Source organism: Dendroctonus ponderosae, unplaced genomic scaffold (genome assembly GCF_020466585.1).
Source record: "Dendroctonus ponderosae isolate FM_Combo_2020 unplaced genomic scaffold, Dpon_F_20191213v2 Dpon_F_20191213_1, whole genome shotgun sequence".
In the NCBI taxonomy this organism is placed as follows: Eukaryota; Metazoa; Arthropoda; class Insecta; order Coleoptera; family Curculionidae; genus Dendroctonus; species Dendroctonus ponderosae.
Genome location: NW_026017110.1, coordinates 50,760,209 through 50,779,978, shown reverse-complemented (window position 1 = coordinate 50,779,978; position 19,770 = coordinate 50,760,209). Strand labels below are relative to the sequence as shown.

The 19,770-nt window shown below is 41.3% G+C and overlaps 1 protein-coding gene across 1 annotated transcript in view; it reads right to left on the bottom strand.

Moving 5' to 3' along the window:
* Window positions 1-3,816: 3,816 nt before the first annotated feature.
* Window positions 3,817-19,770, bottom strand: part of LOC109538765 (Krueppel-like factor 13) — a 29,213-nt gene continuing 13,259 nt past the window's right edge. Inside the window, exons 3-4 of the mRNA XM_019906141.2 lie at window positions 5,728-5,878; window positions 3,817-4,024 (exon numbers count right to left, since the gene is read on the bottom strand). Of these exons, the coding sequence (XP_019761700.1) occupies window positions 3,889-4,024; window positions 5,728-5,878 (287 nt within the window). The 3' untranslated portion in view covers window positions 3,817-3,888. The remainder of the gene's footprint in view (window positions 4,025-5,727; window positions 5,879-19,770) is intronic.

Below are 19,770 nucleotides of genomic sequence, written 5' to 3'. Positions count from 1 at the left end.
AATACCGGTTAGCAAACAATCCAAAATTGAATCCCCACAGGGCAACAATGTGGATAGCGGCACGTACACCATCTCTCTCTCGCTGTGTGTAAACCAGCGCTTTAGATTTGAGGGCAAACCTCAAAAATTTAATTAACAGCATGCTGCCAGCCACAAAGCGCAAAAGAATTTATCGATCGACTCACATCACTTCCCATTCCAATTCCGTTTTCTTCGTGGTACCGACCAATTCCGACTTAAAGCCGCCTCAAATTGAGGCTGAAGGCAACAATAAGTTCATGCAAAGCTGTAATGGTAATGAGGCGACGAGATTATTTGCGCGGATCGACCACAACATCACTAAAGATGTCACAAACATAAATAGAAACTCTTTGGAAACGGGACGAAGCTCGCGTTTGAGGGACATTTCGCTTTGTAAATTTAATGAGCAGCCTCGTTTCTCGGTTTGGTCGTTTACGTTGGGCTCAACTTTACCAAGCAAATTATCTGTTTGTGGTATCGGCATGCGGGAATGGACTGAAAGCGATGGGGCCCGACACTGTGCTTTTCTTGATCGCGTGCTCACTTTTTCAAAAATTTCTCAGCTGAAATTGAGCCAAGATACAAAGCAGTTATGTGGCCAGTTAAGTTAGTATCACCTCAAACTGTTATTTAAAAAAAAAATGCGTCTTTAGTGTCACGCTTCTTCAATTATTGATGAATACTGGAAGATGAGACTTCAAAGTGATTGTTTGCTTGAAAATGATTGACGAGGCATTTTAAAAAAATATCTGATTATTTTTGAAAATGAACCCCTACTTGCCGTTGCTTCCATAAGATTGAGGTAATCTGGGTTTATTCGTCCGGGAGTTTGCACTCCAAGCAGTACTTTCTTCAATTTTCTACGTTCTTTTGAAAACATGGTTCAAACTGCGGCTATCGCTTCTAAAATTCTAGGGAGGCAGTTCAAAAAATGGGCCCTCAAAACGAAAAGTACATAAATACAATTCGAAAAATTATTCAACAATGGGCTTCTTATTTCATCGTAAAGAAAAAAACATCGTTCTATTTTTTTCCGAGTTTTTCTCAATTTTTACCAAGTGATGAAATGCAAAGTTTCCTCATTCCCATTGACGAGTTCTCAAATGGACAAACCTGATAAAACATCGGCACGCTCTAAGCTAAAAGCTACCCCTAAGCCATCGTGCATATTCGCAAGAAAATTTGCGTACCAAACAACGAAAAATCCCCATCGCATGACTGTGGCGGAACACAATCCAAATGTGTCGTAGTAAAAAGAGGCGATTTTCCCAGTATTTTTCTGCCGCCAGCTATACTTCACACATGCAGCTTTCCTGCTGAAATTTTTATAAAGCGTCCCGTTGCCTCCAACTTTCACTGGCTTAACATGGAACTTTGTGGGGGTAATAAAATCCCGGGTTATATGGATTCGCAGCAGGATCTGCACGTCTAATCCCTAGTAAACACTAATAGGGTATTAAATTTGCCATAGAGCAGATTTAAAAACTACGAGAAGATTGGGATTAGGGGATCAAAGGGGCTTTGCGCTGAGTACTCCGGGAGTTTTTGTCAAGTTGCCAATCAATTTTTGCCGCGGCTCAAAATGTAGCGCGGCGGGCTGAAAACGGAAAATCGCCCTTTAAAATAATAAGCACGTGTCGCCTGAACGGTCCATTAAAACTTCCATGGAAAGCATGTCGGTGAACTCCCCCTGACAGCGGAATCATCGACGCTTAAAGCACCGGACTTCCGGCGAAGTTGAAAGCCACTTCGCTGCGCCCGAGGAACTTTTAACACTCTATCAAGTGTGATAAGAATATCTGAAGAAAATTCGCTTCCACGAACCATTTTCCAGTCGCTATTCCACCGGTTATCGCCCAAATAAAAATTGAATTTTTTTCGCCATTTTCAACAACATTCCATTATTTATCGGGCGACTGATTGGATGCGCTGCTGACGTTTCTTTTTTCCATTAATTAATTGCTTTTGTTTATTGCCACTGGTCGATGGGCGATTTTTGCCGATTCAATTCCATCTGGACATGCCATGTTTGCACTTGCTCTGCGGCTGATTGATTGCCAATAGAAATAATTGCTGGAAATAATGAGTCTTTCATGCAAAAGCGTTTTTTCCTTCAGTGTGGTTTTTAATTTATTTAAATCGGCCTACAATTTGGGGAGTCAGTCAGAATATAGTGTGGGCTTTTCAAGAAAAGGCAAAAAATTGACGAGTTATAAAGGGAAGACTGGAGATGTTCATATTTGGCTGTGAAACCTGTTTTCACACGACAGTCTTGCTTTCAACTAATTTTCAAAAATTGGGAAATGGACCGATTTTAGTCTGAGTTCCCTGAAAAGAAGTGCAAAGTTTCTTGTTCGTCGGAGGGAAACAAAGTGAGTCTGAATTCTGATTTTTAAAAAACATTTTTTGAAAAATTTTGGCGGAACTTCCATAAGCGAAACGAAAGTTTTACTACTTGTTTTCAACTTATGACCAAAAATTGGAAAATTGACCAACTTAGATATCAATCGCTGGGGACGTAGAACACACTTACCTCTTTCCAAGAAAGTAATTAATGGGTCCCGATTTGATCACATTATTGACCGGCGTTTTTTGAAAAATTAATGTCGAGACGCCCCAAAGTGGACAGGCGCTTCTAACAGTGGGTTTCACCCAAACACGAAACATCCTAGTACTAATGCACAAATTCAAATGCTAAAAACTAAAAAACTATTGCAAAAAACAAAGAATGATAATTCTCTTGAGAAATAGAATGAGAATTAAGTTTTTCCTCTCCAACAGAGGAAACAGTTAGTCGCTGCGCGACTTCAGTTTTGGATGGTGATTTTTGAGCAACCCTTGCCAAAACGACCAGAAACTCAAAAGAAAATTTTAAGACTTGCTGGTCATTTGCGGGATATTGGCTGGGTTGCTTCGGTTGAAAATTGGAAAATGAATCCGGACTATGCAAAACGGCCAAAATTTGCACTGAATCTGAAAGCCCGAAGAGCGAAAATCAAATATCGGGCTCACGTAATGAAGCAAATTAATTCGACGCGTTTCTCGCTGTTTTTCCGCTATTCCTTCCACTAACTAACTAATTAACTAACCAACTTTCTGGCTGAGAAAACGAGATTACTTCATTGCATTAACAATGAAATAACCGGCGGCAGCTCCAAAGATACTTAATTTCGCTGTTAAATTGGATTTTCCCAAGCAAAAGTTCTGGCTGCTTACCTTACCTTACCTTAGCGCAGTTTTCCCTAAACAGAACCACTGGGATCGATTTTCACTTCATATCACTTAGAGGAAAACCAATCGCCGCGGGCGGCAGTAAATCAGCAAAATATACCACTTGAATTGCGATTTCGATATTAAAGAGCCTGGACATCATCGATATTTGGCCGCAATGCTGGCGCAGATCAGGAACATGGCACCTTTGCCGGAAACAGGATTCCCATAATGTGTAACGCAAAACGAAAATGCCCCATTATAGCGGAAAGACACCATAAAACAGTGAAGTTAACTAACTGAGAGCGAACAGACACATTTAGGGGATTAACTAATGGCAATCTGCACGCAATTTGGCGGGCGGCACAATTTAATATCATTTAAATCAGCTGCAGGATTTGAATGCTGCGTCTTGGACTTGAAACAGAGAAAGTTGTCTTTTAAACTGCCGTTTAAAACTGGGCAGACTGGGGAGCATTGAACGGTTGCAATTGGTCTGGATGACTGGTGAAACGTTTTTTTTCTTAACTACATGTGAGAATGCTTTGGAGATGTTGGGGGATGGAAGGTAATAAGAGGCCGGACGACGTAACAGAAGCAGTATACAATATATTTTCCTATTTACACAACATGTACGTGAATATTTGGCCGTTTCATCTAAGGGCTCGGCATGGCGTCGGACAGCACTTCGGATGGGGTGCCATCGCTGGAATTGATTGAGAAAGTCCTGTTTGGGGCCCGACGCTGCCTCAGCACAGAAGCGTCGAAGTCCGGGTGTCTTCGGGCGTGTTTGCTAAAACCATCAGAATTCAATCAACAATAGAAACAACCAATAATTAATTTTTAATTGCTAAAAAAATTGATCAACATGTTCGACTTTTGCGAATCTAAAAAATATCACGTGTTCTTCCAATAAAAACAGTTTGAGCAAAATTTTTCAAAAAAATCTATATTTGCATGTAAATAGAAAACGGGGCCCTGCATATAATTGAGATAAGGAATGGAAAATGACCGTCGAAATTCCTGCATGGCGGCAAAGGGAAGACGCACAGAAAATTGGCACACATTTGCGCTTTGATCTCGCCTCTTTGGAGCCTCAATTGGGGCGTGTCGGCTTATTGAATTACCTGAGATGTAATCGGCAAAGTGCTCGCTTTGAACTGATTAGAACCTCAAGTGTTGCCAGCAGTTTATGCGCAAAGGAAATCAACGAGTTATCGCTTTTCGGCCTGGTTTGATTGCATCAGGCCTAATATGGCCTAATATTCAAACTCAATAGCCAATTAAGTTGGTATAAAGTAGGCAAAAAATCAGGACTTTGAGAAAATAAAATTAGATTTTCAGCATCTTTAGAGCCAAGTGTAGGCTAAAGACGCTGAAAATTTAAAAGTACTACTAGCGTTTGTGTGGGAAAGGAAAATTTTTAAAGGAGAGAATAGTTGACTAAAAAATTCAAATTTGAGGACCTCAGTTACTAAACTGCCAAAACTGCCGTACCTGCTTTAGTTTGGAAGCTTAAAATTTTTAAAAGGGGAGGTCGCTGTTCTGTTAGAACATCATTTTTGAGCCCATACTTGCTAAACTCGCCAAACTCAAGAGTATGGGCGATTTTTGCGAAACTCTCGACATGCTTTCAGGTAAGTATGTTAGGACGATGCGGTAAATTTCTAGAAGTTACCTTTCTGGATTTGGAACATTTTAATTTAAAAAAACGAGACCGAAGTTGTGTAAAAACTTCTCGATTGAGATCCACATTTGCTTAGCTGGAAATACTCAGGATTCCTGCCCATTTATGTGAAACTTTTCGTATTTATGCCACCAGGTGTTTTTTGGGTGGGTTCGGAGTTTTAGAATTTCTAAATTCCAGAACGCAGTTTAGCAGGAACGTCAATTTTGAGTCCCACATTTGGTAAGCTGGTAAAAATAAAGAACCGGGGCCATTTTAATGGAAGTTTCTCCATCAAGCGAGCCAGGTGTGCGCTAAAGATGGGAAAAATGTCAAGTTTCTATATGCGTTATTGGGGAAGATATGAATTATTAAAAGTAGATTGCAGCTGAGTAACAACCTTCATTATTAGACCCACATTTACCCAGCTGCCAAAAACTAGGATTTTTGGCGATTTCTATAAAACTTTCATCATTTTTAGACCCTTCAGCTGCTTAAGACGCCGAAAATGTCAAATGCTTATAGGGTTTAGATTGGAAGACATAATTTTTTAAATAGCAAGGGAAAAGAAAATTGCAATGAAATTTTGCGTTCAGCAGGATGACAGAGAATTTAAGTGCCACAACAATTGAGCTGGACGGCTAAAAAATCGAACTTTCAACTAAAAATGCGGAAAACACAAACAGCACCGTTAATCCAGCCAAACAAATGAGAGGCGCTTGTTTAGCGTTTAATAATAAAGCGCGTCGACGGGCCGTTTTGTCGGTGGTTGTTTTTTTGCGTGTGTTGGCTGCGGCCTCAAACCACCCTTTTAATAAAAGACTACTTACGTCAAATGGTCGCTCCTCATAAACTTTTTATTGCAAACGGGGCAGGAGAAGTTCTTCTCGCCGGTATGCGTGCGCGTGTGTCTCGCCAACTCGTCGGATCGTGCGAACTTTTTCCTGCAGCCGCTCCATTCGCAAGGGAATGGCTTCTCTCCTGCAAACAATCGAAAAACACCCATTCAACAAAACATCCCCTCATTAAACGCAAAGAGACTGGCAGGAATTTCCTGCTGCAATTAAGGCTGACGTTCCGCAGCAGCAGCAGCAATAGAGACAAGTTATTGTATTATTTAAGGGCCTTTGGGGACCATCCACGTGCTGAAGAACTCTTTTATTATTTCGGGCCCAGCCCATTTCCATATAAATTGGCCCTGGATATCGGCTGTTATGGATATTGGAAAAAATGGGAAAGTTTCCCGTTTTTCCGCAACTTCCTGCGAGTTAAAGCTGGCGGCCACTGTCGGCAAATAGGGAAGAACGCAACTTCAGGTTTGGCTGGAATAAACCGGGATGTAGAGCGATGTTTCATGCGAAAAAGGCAAATTTGATTGGTCGTAACTTCAGGTCGTAATATCGCCCGGACAGCCGAGTGCTTGCTTTCCAGATTTATGGATAAGCAATAAAGCCGGTCGCTGCAAAGTAACGGCCAGCGATATGGAAAGTTCGCGCTTTAATAAAGTCACCCGCTTTCGATCTGTCCGATGCAATTTACTATCCGCTTTGTCCATATCCATGTCCATGTCTCACTTTCTGGATAGGTTCTATTCTGACTGGGATTTTTATTGTTTTCGCGTCTATTTTAAGTGCGTGGCTGAGGCACCGAGAAGAGTAACTTTTGCTAAACGTTCACCATCCAAGTGTCCATCCAGATCTTTTATATGCGCGCAGCTGGATTAACGGCAAAGAACTTTCAGAGCGGCCACGTGTTGGTTGTTTATCTTGCGCTCGAATTCCTCGCCTAATCGAATCAGCCTCCTATTTGGGAACAAACTCTCTCGCCAAAGCAACCAGGCAAAGAGAGTTTTCCGGATCCTTTCGGGAAATGCAAGATAATCCGGTAACCGGGGTTGCCTTCAAGTAAATATACAAACGGCAGTTAAACGAGAGGTAAGCAGATTAAAACTTACACTTAAATTTCGTCGAATGCCTTTAATTAGGTTAACTGGAGATTATTTTGGCGCTTCCATCCGAAATTGCCGGTTTCGAAAGACAAATAAAGAGCGGAGCGGGGGCACTAAATGCAAACCAGAGCCGCTAAATGAGCTCTCTTTGAGGGCATTAAACGGTTTCTTGTTGCGAATTGGGAACACATTAATCCTCAAATTAATCGCCTCCATTTCCTCAGCTAACAATGTTTCAAGTAGCAGCTTTTTCAATAAGCCGAAGAAACTGTTCCCAACCGATTCTCCCCTTTTTTCCTCAAATCTCAGCCTCAGGGAAATGAGTTTACGGCTTTTATATTTTCCTGCAATTTACGGCTCGTTATTTTGCGAAACCAGCACAAATCCTGCCCTGCAGCAAATTGTCGCTAAAAAGCTTTTTCGGTTTATTCTTACCTTATCGCGATTATTTTTCATTGCCCTTAGAGCGGCCGCATCCCCCAAAGAGTTGCTGAAGAAAGGGACATTTTCATTTGCGCACTTTTAGCAGGAATTTCTATCCGAATGGCTTGAATGGCATTTGAGGTAATACTTGATTTTGCCTCCTTTAGGCAGGATGGCAATTAATCCAACCAGCGGGAATTGGCTTCAGTTGTTTCAGATGCTCGATTATCCAGCTGAGCTTCGCTTCGCCTCTAGAGTCGAAATATCCAAATAGGAGAAGAAAGGAAAGGAAAGTTTTTTCACCCCCAAAAGCATGTTTTTCTGATCAAAAATTCCTGAAATAACTGAGCTAGAGACACGAAAAAATTGAAAAATTTTAGAATCCTCGGCCGAAAACACGCTTTAAAACAAACGGGGTTTATTTGAAAAGATAACAAAAATTTTTAACTACGAAAAAGACAGACAGTTACAGCCAAATAACTCCAGGAAATTTCAGAATCTGAGATCCTTGGCACTCTTTCGGACAAAACGAGTTTGCTTCTTAATCAATTTTATATCTTAAAAAATGCAAAGAACCAGAAGACTTCTCTCTTCAACACCTATGGCTCGAATATGGAAATTTGTCCAAATTCCTGAACTACGACCAAATCAGTTCCATAAACCTTTCAATCTGACATGCAAGACACCTCTTAACTCATAACGGGCTTATTTCGAGAGCGATTTTAAACCTCCAAACCGTGGAAGAAACCGAAGATAATTATCTTCAAAAGGCATCCCAGGAATGCGCATTCAAATCACTGAGTTACAGGCCAATAACTCTGAGAAACGTAAAAAACACACGGGGTTTTATCCCCAAACTAAAACGTTCAGATTCAACCACTTTAACCACTTTAACCACGTTAAATTCTTGCCGAATTTTCACTTTTATTTAATTCAATGGAAGAAGCACTGCAGGTAGTTCTTTACAATGCCACAAATTCCTTAAAAGCAGGATCTACAGACAGAAAAGTGGGAACATATTTGAACAAGAACCGTCCACCCTGCAGATTTTCACATGTTTTCCTTGCACCGAGCATAAGTTGGGTTTGTTTGTGTTGCAAATATGCATGGCTGGTCTCTACCAGAAGCCCTGTGTTGTTTCAGCGACTGTTTTCCATGTTCTTCCGCCCAGTCAACTCTACCGAATTAATATGCCAATATGCAGTGCGGAATTACCATAACTCAATCAAGGCTCTGTTCAGAGCGCATATTCAATTAACTCGTAATTATTGTCCGGGCATCGGCCGACCCTAAGATTGGGAGCAGGATAACGAGGGTCTTTTTACATGCATCGAGTGCAAACACCCGGTAGAACTGGAGGGACTCGCCTGCACAAGACTAATTGAAAAAGACAGAAACAATGCCTTTTTGTGTCACGATAAGGCGACTTGAGCAAACTTCCTAAGCCCATTAATATTAGTCTAAGGCTCGTCGCGAATTCAGCAGGATTCAATCCGGAATTGCGCTGCGCCGCCCTGGAAACTTTTCTCATTTAAATAAAAACTTCTCAAAAAGTTACATGACATCTTCCACCGGCTCTTTGCATGCCGGAGATGGAGTTGCACTCCCTGGAGGGTTAGTTTCGAAGCGTTTTTTTTCACAGGGAAAAATTTGTCTATTGAGCGGGTGAAACTCATTAATTTGGCACGTGGCAGCAGAAAAATGAAACCTGCGAGGGCTAAAAACTCCCACCGGTGGCAGTAGTCTCAGATTTTTCATTCCACCTTTGACACGCCAGATCCGGGACTGATTGTGCTTGATGTTCGCAAGCACTTGGCCAGCTTAAAAGTATCCGATGTCAAAGGGTGCTTGGGGCCGCTCTCCCGTTCCCATTGGATTGGGGAATTTTCGTGGGGAGCACAAAGGGCACAAAAGGCCTGCACACTTATTGATCGGAAATGTGTCACTCAGGATGTCGCGCCGTCGAAGAAGATAAATCCTTGCGATCGGTTTTGATGAATTATGTGGGGACCAAGTGGTGCCCAATGAAAACATGCTCCAAAAAGGCTGCAGATAAATCTCGGCACTCATTAGCATAAGCCCGAAACAGTGCTTAACACCTGACCGTCGCCCATAAATCATCCGATAAGCGAAGCTGCGTGCTCAAGAAGCTGCCGCTGTTAACCACCTTCTATTAATTATATCGGGAACAAGCCGCAGTCATTAAGGTGAAACTTCTTGCTGAAATGCCCCTAAGAAGTCTCAATTAATACTTGGCAAGAGCGGTGAAATAATCGTCTTCTTGTGGCCGAATGATGATAAAATTGTCGCCCGATAGTGTTGAGGGCTGCTTTAATGGCCGGCACCGATAAATCGATCCTCAAACTCATTGAATTTGTGCCGAACAAGGCAAACAGATCCGTCCACCGCTCGGGACACACATGCAGGGCCATCGTCCAAATTGGACAGTAAACAACAGGTTAATTAACGGAGTGAACCAGGCATATGAAGGCACTTGCTTGTCTTTGTTTGATATGAAAAATCAGGCTTTGAGTTGGTTTTCGATTTTGCCTCATGCCCATTCAGCTCACTGTTTTGCAGTATACCAGAGCTAGATAACCGAGCTTCTGATGCCATTGTTGCCACCCCCAAAGTTGGATTAATTCAAACCCCCTGACTAAATGAAGCAAAATCAATTACTGCCCTCAACGGGGCCCAAATTGGCTCAAGCTATTCGAGCCATTAGGTGCGAAACTCCTGCAACAACAACACGGCGACTTCCTGTTAAAAGAGCGCAAATGAAAATGTTCTTTTCTTAGGCAACTCATTGGGGGACGCGACCAAAGAAACCGGTGCCGCCACTCTAAGGGCAATGAAAAATAATCGCGATAAGGTAAGAATAAACCGAAAAAGCTTTTTAACGGCAATTTGCTGCAGGGCAGGATTTGTGCTCTTCCTGCGAAACAACGAGCCGTAAATTGCGCGAAAATATGAAAGCAGTAAACTCATTTCCCTAAGGGTTGAGATTTAGCGAAAAAAACGGATTCCAAGAGCTCGTGCTAGCTAGTCCTGAACTTCGGAAAAAAATATTGAATTCAGGTTGCACATTATCAACAGTTACATGTGCAATCAGAAATTCGCGAAAAATTAAATGAAACTTACGGCGTGCAAAGAGCAAGATGCGCTCTATCCACTAGAGCCACAAGCATCTTCCTAACACTACCCAAATTTGCGAAATTGATTATTGAAATAGGTTGCACGTAATGATCAATTTCTAATTGATCATTACAAATTCAAACTGATCATGACCAATTTCAAACAACAACGGTTGTCCTGTTTTGGCCACTCAAATCACACTCAAATCCACATGTGCAACTCTATCTATAAAAATTCGCCAAACATTAACTAAAAGTGGCATTGAAGTGGGATGTTCGGCATTTATAGGGGAAAATACGCTCTATCGATTGAAGGCATAAGCATCTTTCCAGTGCGGGGACAAACAATTTTCTAGTTGTTTCCAACTTTCAGGAACAAATTCTTGAAAATGTTCGACCCGGGACGAGTGAGTGACTCTTATGCGGCTCTTTGAACAAAAATTCGCCAAAAATGGATACATTTAATTGAAAGAGCGAAATTGTTCGCACCAATACTACAAGATACGTTCTATGCAGTGGTGTCACGTGTATCTTCAAGAGAGCTACCAAATTTGAGAAATAAATTCTTGAAACTCATTTGGATTTGGTGGAAATTCAGTGACACAGATGCAATACCATATGAAAAACGTCGCATAAAATCAACTAAACCTGCCGTTGAAATAAAAATTTCAGAGTTTATGTACGAAAATTCGCTCTATCCAGTGGCGTTACAACCCGTTTCCAAGCTACCCCCTGGTTGGAGAAATTAATTGCCAAAATTGGTTGACATATGATTGAAATTTAGGGACACATGTACATCCTTTTAAGGAAAAATTTGCTTGCAAACCCTAAAAGGCACTGGCGCTTTAAAAAAATTGAACGAATAGATAAAAGGGCTCTCTATCGAGTCGTATGACACATTTTTCTAGATGCTCCCACATTTGGGAAATAAATTGTTGAAAATGATCTACCCGCTACTGAAGGTGAACTACTTTAAAAATGGGCAAATTCCAGTACAGGAGTGAAACTACTGGACCTTAGAGAATAAAGTGCGTTCTTTCTAACGGTGCCAATAACGCTTAAAAAATCAGCCAGGAAATTTATATGGATTTTTTTTGGAAAAAGGCGTATATGCTGATCGGCCAGAGGTTTTTACGGTATTTCCTACATTGTTCAAGTGGAAAAATTCGTTCGGTATACAGGAGTTTAGCATTTTTCAAGTGATTTTACAAGTCATTTTTCTCTGGTAACGTAGGCGAAAACGTGCCAATTTCGCGACAATTCGAACCGACTGTGCCCCAATAAAGCTGTCTCAATTAATAAGGCAGCCGAGATAATTAGAAAGTTTACTTGACGATATTAATTTCGATTTTCTCCGGAATTTCCCGCCTCTCTATTCCTGCAGATTTAACAAACAAGATCACGTGGCGGATTATTCAAGTGGCTGCGATGCATGATTTATGGGGCTCCGCCATTGTTCTGGAACGTTTTCCCCACGGATCTTTTGATGATTAATATCATTCTAGTTATGTTTGTGCCAATCGACACACACTATTGCCGCTGTGAAGAGGCCTAAAGCCCAAATGGCTCTATTGATTTTCCTGTTTATTCAGAGAATCTAATGATCTCAAGATCCGGCTTTTTGCATGCAGACACAACTCGCTAGTTGAGCCTCTGTGCCATGGGTTTTGCCTATTTTCAATGGCTGTTACTGCGGTCTTGTTAGGCACTTGAAGAGTCTCATTTTTCAGGCGGCAAACAATTTAATTTCTTCAATTTAACCAGATAAAACTTGCACGTTCAGTTCTGCTTGCGAACTGAACTGGTCACGTTTTCCCAATAATTAGTGTTTTTTGTGGAAATAAATACGAAAAACGCAGTTTAAAACTTGTGAAGTTTGTAGGCAGTGAAAACTGGCTGCAATCCCTCCAAATACAGACGCTTTTGTTCGGATTGTTTCGTTTGCAGCTCAATCAATTCGGCTCTATTTTAAATCTGATCCTTAAGCGAATTTGCCTAATTGGAGTTCGATGGAAACGAGTCATTTTCGCCCAGAGCGATTGCCCATGAAAGTTATAAATATGCGCCCCACTTTAAAACCGGCGGGCTGGTGGAAAATTGAAAAAAAAAATGAAAAAATCGCAAATCCTTTTATGCCGCGACATCGTCAAAGCGAAATCTCTTTCAGGAGGTTTAAATGAATTCTGCGAATCTGAATATTTCCCTAATTAACCGTTTTTTTGCGCCGAGCTACGGACGCAAAAAAATCCCTCTTAATTGTGCTTTTGCTGAAAAAAAAGAGGCGAATTATCTTGTCAGTCCCTAGTCGGTTATATTTAGGGAATGCTTCTATTGGGGAGTGACCAGGGAACATCAGCGGCAACCTACAAAGGCTTTTAATATGGAATAAGTTAAAGTTTCCACTGCTGTTTTTGCAGGAGAATTTTCATTTAAAGTGCCCACCAAGCAGTCGAATCTAATTAAAAGTGAACGTTGTCAGGTAAATGCGCCAACCATTAACTAAACATACTGCCGAAGCGGCGGTAAGAAGATTAAAAGTTAAACTAAAATTTTATGGAAACTTTTAATTACCTCAACAGGGGATTATGAAGGGGCTTTGGGTCGTGATCCTCCTTTAACGAAGCCGGAAATCGAGTCTTGGAACTTTTGAAAAACTGCAACTAACCATTGTAATTAAGGACTTAAAGAAACCCGATTAGTTATGGATGATTCAGTTGATTAAACACACTCTATTCTGGCTTTGCCGGAAAAATGTTATTTATGAAATGCCGCTTCGGATGATGATTTTTATGTGCAATGCCCGGAAACATCCATAATGGAGCGGACCACTGGATCGGAACGGATTCCGCTTGTTGTCCCGGAGTCCATTGGAAAACAACAATTATCTGTGCAAAGGTAGAGAACGCCAGATTTTTCCCTCAATCCATTTTGCTTGAGTAATGAGGATTTCTAATGAAAAGCCCCAGCGCTGCTTCATTGTCTCTGGCCCTACGCAAAATATCCAAACAGGTAAATAAAATCTCGGAGACCAATTTCCAATTTCTCCAGTCAACAAAGCGTGGAACTTTGTCAGTGGAAGATGGGGGCAAAAAGTCTCCCGATCTCCCGATACGCAAAGAAAACCTGTATCAAATTTCGCAACCTTTGTCTAAAATAATAAAAAAAAGTGTTTTTCCAGAATGGCGACCTTTTCCGGGCACCCTTCACTATATAATAAGGTAAATTCGGGCCGAAGTGCCCTCAGCAAGGTACATTCGTGACCTCCATTCCCATCAAGCAATTTGGTTGTTTGATACGATGTAAAGGGCTTCATGTGAGGGAAAAATCGCGCTATTCACCAATTGAAGCGCACCTTAGATTATTGAATCAAACGGGCAATCATGCAGATTTTAGTAAAGTGATGCATTCCGGGTGTCTTTCGGCCCTTCTTCTTGAAGCTAATTCCAAAAATTTGCTTTTACTGTTTAGCTTTTTTATCGCCGGGTTCACAAGTGTTGACGTTGTGATCGTCTTGAGCTTGATTCTGATATGGCTTTCTTCAACCACTGGATCTTGCTACTTTGCTCACAGTGAAAACTATAAATTTTGAAATAATAGTGCGCAGTAGAGCAAACGTCGATATTTTTCAACAATATTTACAAGGCTGGAAAAAATCAGACGGTTGGGTCATTTTACTCAAACTTTTCGAGTACTCAGCGACAACTGCTGTCTATCGAGCGTTGAGTTTTAGTTTGCTAACTGGCTTATAGCGTCAGTTATGAATTTTTAAAAGAGACTGTGCAATGGATCGTGTGTTGTTAATTTGGGTTTCGATTTTACAAGGTTAGCCAAAATCAAATTATCATTATTTTTTAAGAAAACTTAAAGACCGCAGTGTAGTCTATTGCGTGGGTGCGTCGTGAATTGCTACTTCGGTCCAAGTGGAAATTCGGAACATTTAAAGGAGAACGTGCGGTAGAGCAAAAGTGGTAATTTTTGGACCATACTTTACAGGGTTGGGAAAAACTAAGCTTTGATGATGACTAGGAGATTGATGTATGTGTTGTTTACTGAGTGAGCTTCACATTGCTATTTTAACCCTAGTGAAAGTTACGAATTTTCAGGGTGAGCGCGCAGTAGAGCAGAAGTAGTTATTTCTGAACCATATTTTACCGGGCTGGAAAAAGCAGACGTCTGCGCCATTTAAATAAAATTTTCCAATTTTTTACCATCTAATGTCGTCTATAGAATTGGAAAATTGCAAGGGGCTACTCGCTGAGAATGGGGAGTTCTTGTTTTTTTAATAGAGTGCGTCTTCGGCAGAAAATCAATAATTGTAATTTTTGGCCCAATGTTTATACGGCTGGAAAAAATCAAGTTTTTACGGCATACAAGTCAAGCATTCACGGCGATAAGGCTGGGGTGTTTTCTATAGGGTGACCGAACGTTAGATCAATGCTGGATTTAGATTAGGAGTTTTGAATTTTATAGGGAAAACTGCGCAGGGTTTTTTCACCTCGCTTAAAAATAGGCTGGAAAATGCCGGGTTTTAAAGACCACTCTCAGAGTGTTTAGGGTTAGGTGTGTTCTACAGGGTGAGCAAATTTCAAAGCTGTACCTTGCTAAAGAAAAATGCGGCGTTGTGCGAATGCTCATTGTTTATTTGGACAAATATGCTCATTTTGGCGCTGCATTTACGGAGTTGGTAAACATCAGTATTTGGTACGACTTGCTAAAAAATCCCAAATTTTTTGGCTCAAGGGTCTTCGATAGGGTGTAAAAATTTGAAGTTGCTACCTGCTCTGGCTTGAAAGTTATGAATTTTAGATAACACTTGGTAGTTAAGCAGAAATATACTTCCATGAATTCCTCTTCATTTTCAAATCCAAAATTTTCTAGTTATTCACATATACCCAGCGAGAATGAACGATAATAAAGACAGCGGTGTTTTTCGCCGCTTTTACATCAAGCGAAAGAGTGTTAAACAGGCACTGGAATTTTAAATGCGAGCTTAACGGCAAAGTGCCGGCAATCGAAGCAGGCAGTTTTCCCTTTAGCCTGGATCCCAAGCAAAGTTAAAAGTTGATGAACTGTGTAAAATGTTGAAGGGCCAGCGGCAGCAATCCCCCATTCCAAAGGACTATTTCAAACTTGTCTGTCGCCCATCGCATTGCCGCTTTAATGTGCATTTTATGTTCAGACAGTCGCAAAGGTTTATCAGCCCTGGATTTGCTAAAAAATTGATTTTTAGCCGACTGTGCGCTTGAGGCGTACATTGAGAGGTTTTCCTCCTGCCATTAGTAACCGAAAAGAGCTACTTTTTGTAGAATTAGAGAAACGCGAAGGGAACGCTGCTATAAAACACCTCAAAGAATTGAAAAGTTTGTCACTTAGGAAACTCCACGTATTACTTCTGCCGCAGTTCCTCTTTCGTTCGCATTTGGTTGACAAATGGAAAAATGCCCGTTAGTGGTTAAAGCGGCCGGATAAAATACGATATGTTACTACTTTATTTATGATGCGCCATTTCTTATGAACGAGGGAAGAACGGAACGCTTTATAAATGACGGGGGACCTGCCCGAAATAAGAGCCGCTCTGAATATTCACAAAGTCGCTGATCTCCAGCCACTTTTCATCAATCCCCGCTTTTTAAGCTCATTTAACGGCTGAATTTTATCCCCCCTAGACCCCCACCTAGTTTCATTGGCGAGGGGGCTTAATTGCAAATTCGCCCATTCTGATTTTTCGCCGAAACATTCTGCAACAGCGGCGCGCTTCCTGCATGAAACGCCCAATATGAATTTGCAACTGAATTTATATTCATAAAATTTAATTTATTAAAAGCCAGCGAACCGGCTTTGCCGAATAGACTGCCATAAATTGAAACGATACCGGGGATTTTCCAACTAATCGATATCATCTGCCGCGTTGTTTTAACATTTTTTTTTGTATTTTTTGCCATTTTTGTGTTCAGCAATTTTTGCAGATCAGTTTTTTGGGATTCGGGGCTTCGGGACCATGGCGCAATGCTTAAAATGGTATTGAGTGCAATTCTGTTTCGGTCAGTTTGTAGGACAAAGAATGCTTCAAACAGAAGCCAAATCGCTCTACGAAATCAGAAATTATCCAGTTCCAAAATTAGGAGAAATTTGGCTGCATCCAAAAAACTACTCAAGAGACCAATCAACTCGCTCTTCTACGCCTTAAAACTTCAAGACTTTAGATCAGAAAATTTGAATGAACTGACAACGCTGATGTTGTGCATTCGCAAGAGTGAATTTCTGAAGGTATTGAGGCAGCAGCAGATCCTAATGGCCCAACTTTGGGCAATCTCCTGTTGAATCAATCAACGTCATGCGGTGGAAAACTTCGGGACAGTTGGGACCGGCTTAATTGCCATGTGTTGCGGAGTTTCCACCTAATTTCATTCAGTTGCCGCCTATTCAGCAGCAGTTATTACCACTTCCGGCTGCACTCATTTGCATTTTTCTCGCCAAAAGCTGCGATTCCGATTGAATACGAGCTGACCGAGAGTGCGAATTTCCATAAATTGCAACCAAAGTGCATGTGCATCCTACTGAGCACTCACACTGAGAGAAAATTCCTCATGGCCGTTTAGAGCCGTGGCACACAGCTCAAGAGATGAACGGGTGTTAGCCAATTTAATCACCCATCAAGCCTAAACGCGCTCTAATGCAAATTCGCTCTAATGTATTGTAGTTTGACATGGAGCGCAGCTGTCGGTATAGAGACGGCCTATTTAGCATTCAGAGTTACAACTTGGTTATTAGTTGCGCTCCGAACTCGATTTACCAGCTACAACACAGCTACCGTAATGCCATTATAGCTGATGCTTGTCAGCGACATTCATGCTAACATGCTAGTCGGTTTCAAATTAATTTTATTATTCGGGGTGGTTTCCATCGCCTATTAGGGGCGAGGAAATAAGATTTTTTGCTTTCTGAGCACTCTTACGGTCAACTTAAGAGTGCGCCTTGAAGTGAGCTGGAGCTGCATTGGAGCTACGGGAAATTTTAGCTTGTAACTAATTTCTGGGGATTGATTTGGAGCGAGTGAAGTGAGAAAATTGCTCAATTGGAAACGTTTAAGGATCCGAACTGGAGCAATGAGTCCCGCAGCAGGATTCCTAGATGGAAGCGAAAGCAATTTAATTCAAACGCGATTATTTATGTCTCAATATCGCAGGTTTTGTGTCCAATTTAGCGCCAGTTGACAACTGCTTTACCAAAGCCGAGTCTGCACATTTCGCAATTTACGGATCGTTGCCGCACATAAACGCTATTCTGATGAGTCGCTCTGCCCGATTCTCCGCCTTATTGATGGCGCACATTTTGATAGTCCAAATGCCAAGTCATAAGGATTTAATCGCTGTTTGCTCAATTTTGCGTACTCCTGCCGGCCGCGAATGTTTTATGAATTCAGCCCCGTTAGCACATGTTCCTGCTGCCGAGTGAGGGATATTATTGGATACGTGCCGAAATATATGTATATTTAACCGGATCAGGCTGTTGCCGACGTTTCGGGCGTGTTCCGCAGCTTTATGGCTTTGTTTCCAACCTGCTCATCGATGGATTGTTTTTGCCTCAGAGTCTGGGCGATTTATTCCGGCTACAAGACAAAATTTTGCCCGATTTGGTTCTTTCAATTATTGATTCTGTGGACTCTGTTGAAATGACTCGCGTGCGGAATGCAGGAAAAATTGCCTTTTTACGGCCTGCGCCATGTTCCCTGTTGCCACTCCCGATCTGAATTTGTTCCATGTCGGATTTGAATCGAAAGCAATTTTTCAAAATCGTTTACACAAAACGCCCGACCCGAGTGTGAATTTCGTTCCTTTTTTCCTCCTGTTGTTGTTGCTGCTGCTGCTCCTGCTTGATTGAAAACGTATCGATTGCTCAAGTCCCAGGGGCGCCGAACACTGCAAGAACTGACAATGTGTCTCTCTAGACACATGATTTTCCTTTATTAAACATTCAGACCCGCTTGCAGACGTTTCTGCTTACAAGCCACTGAGTAATATTTGATTTGGTTCCACATTCCAGACGTTTAGAGATGAGTGAAAAAATCAGTAACTCGCTAGTTATTAAATATCGACAGGAGCTCGTTTATCACGCACAACCGCCTAATGGGCGCTATATTTCCGGCAACGGCTGCGCCACTTGAATAAAAAATGCGACAGCCCTCCAACACACAAAGTGGCAAACTTTGGTGCTGCTAGATATTCATAGCCCTTCATAAATCTGCAACGGTCTCGACCATAAAGCAATAACCTGCGACTCGCTGTTAAGATTTAATCAGGATTCTGGACGCGTTCGACGTCAATAAGGCCTGCCTTTCGTGATCAATTTTTCCAGAAAATCCTGCAATTTTCCCTCAAAAACCTGCAAAATATCAAAGGAAATATAATGGGAGCGATGCGAATTGTCGATAATTTTTGGAAAATTTGCCCGAATGAATTTTTAGTCGACTTCAGCTTAGTCCAAAATTAAAATTATTCGTATACCCCTCGTAAACATAAAATGTCAGTGCTGTCAGTGTCACAGAGAAGTCAAAATAAAATAATCACCCCTCGTTGTCATGGACGCCTACAATCCAGTGACGCAAACACAAACAATTTTGGACAGTCACGTTTTTTTTAATTGTGCAAAACTTGTCGCAATTGACGAAGCAACACTAGAAAATTTTGATAAAAGCCCCTGTACTGTACCTGCACTTATCCCATTCTGATTTTGATGACGAAGCAACACTAGAAATTTCCAATAAAAGCCACTAAATGTGTTGTGGAAATGTCAGTTTGGACAGAAACAATAAACTTCTCAACTTTGTTCATAATCGAACAGAGTATGACGACCGTTTCTTTGATTAACCCAAAATGGTCTCATTTGCAGAATTTAAACCGGGGTCTGACGGTTAAAGCATTTTCAACGCATTTCGAGTAGAATTCTCAATTAAATGTCAGTGTTGTCAGTGTCGGAAAAACGTCAAAAAATGTGAAAATGAGGTAAACACCCTTCGTTGCCATGGACGACTTCAATACACGGAGATGATAATTTTTTTCAATTTTACTATTAAAACATGTCAATTTATTATGGGAATGTCAGTTTTGACAGACAGAATAAAATTCTGGAAAGTGTTCATAATCGAACAGAGTATGTAGACGTTTCTTTGCTTAACGAAAACAGTCTCATTTGCAGGATTTACGCGGGAATCCTGCGGCTTAAAGCATCTGAGATGCATTTCGAGTGGAGTGCTCGAAAAATAGCAAGACTCTTTGGCATGGAGTGGCTTGCAGCTGGAAACCTCACGTTTGTGACCTGTTTCGAGCATGAAGCGAAAGCTGAACTGTTCTAGAGGCAGGAACATGCCA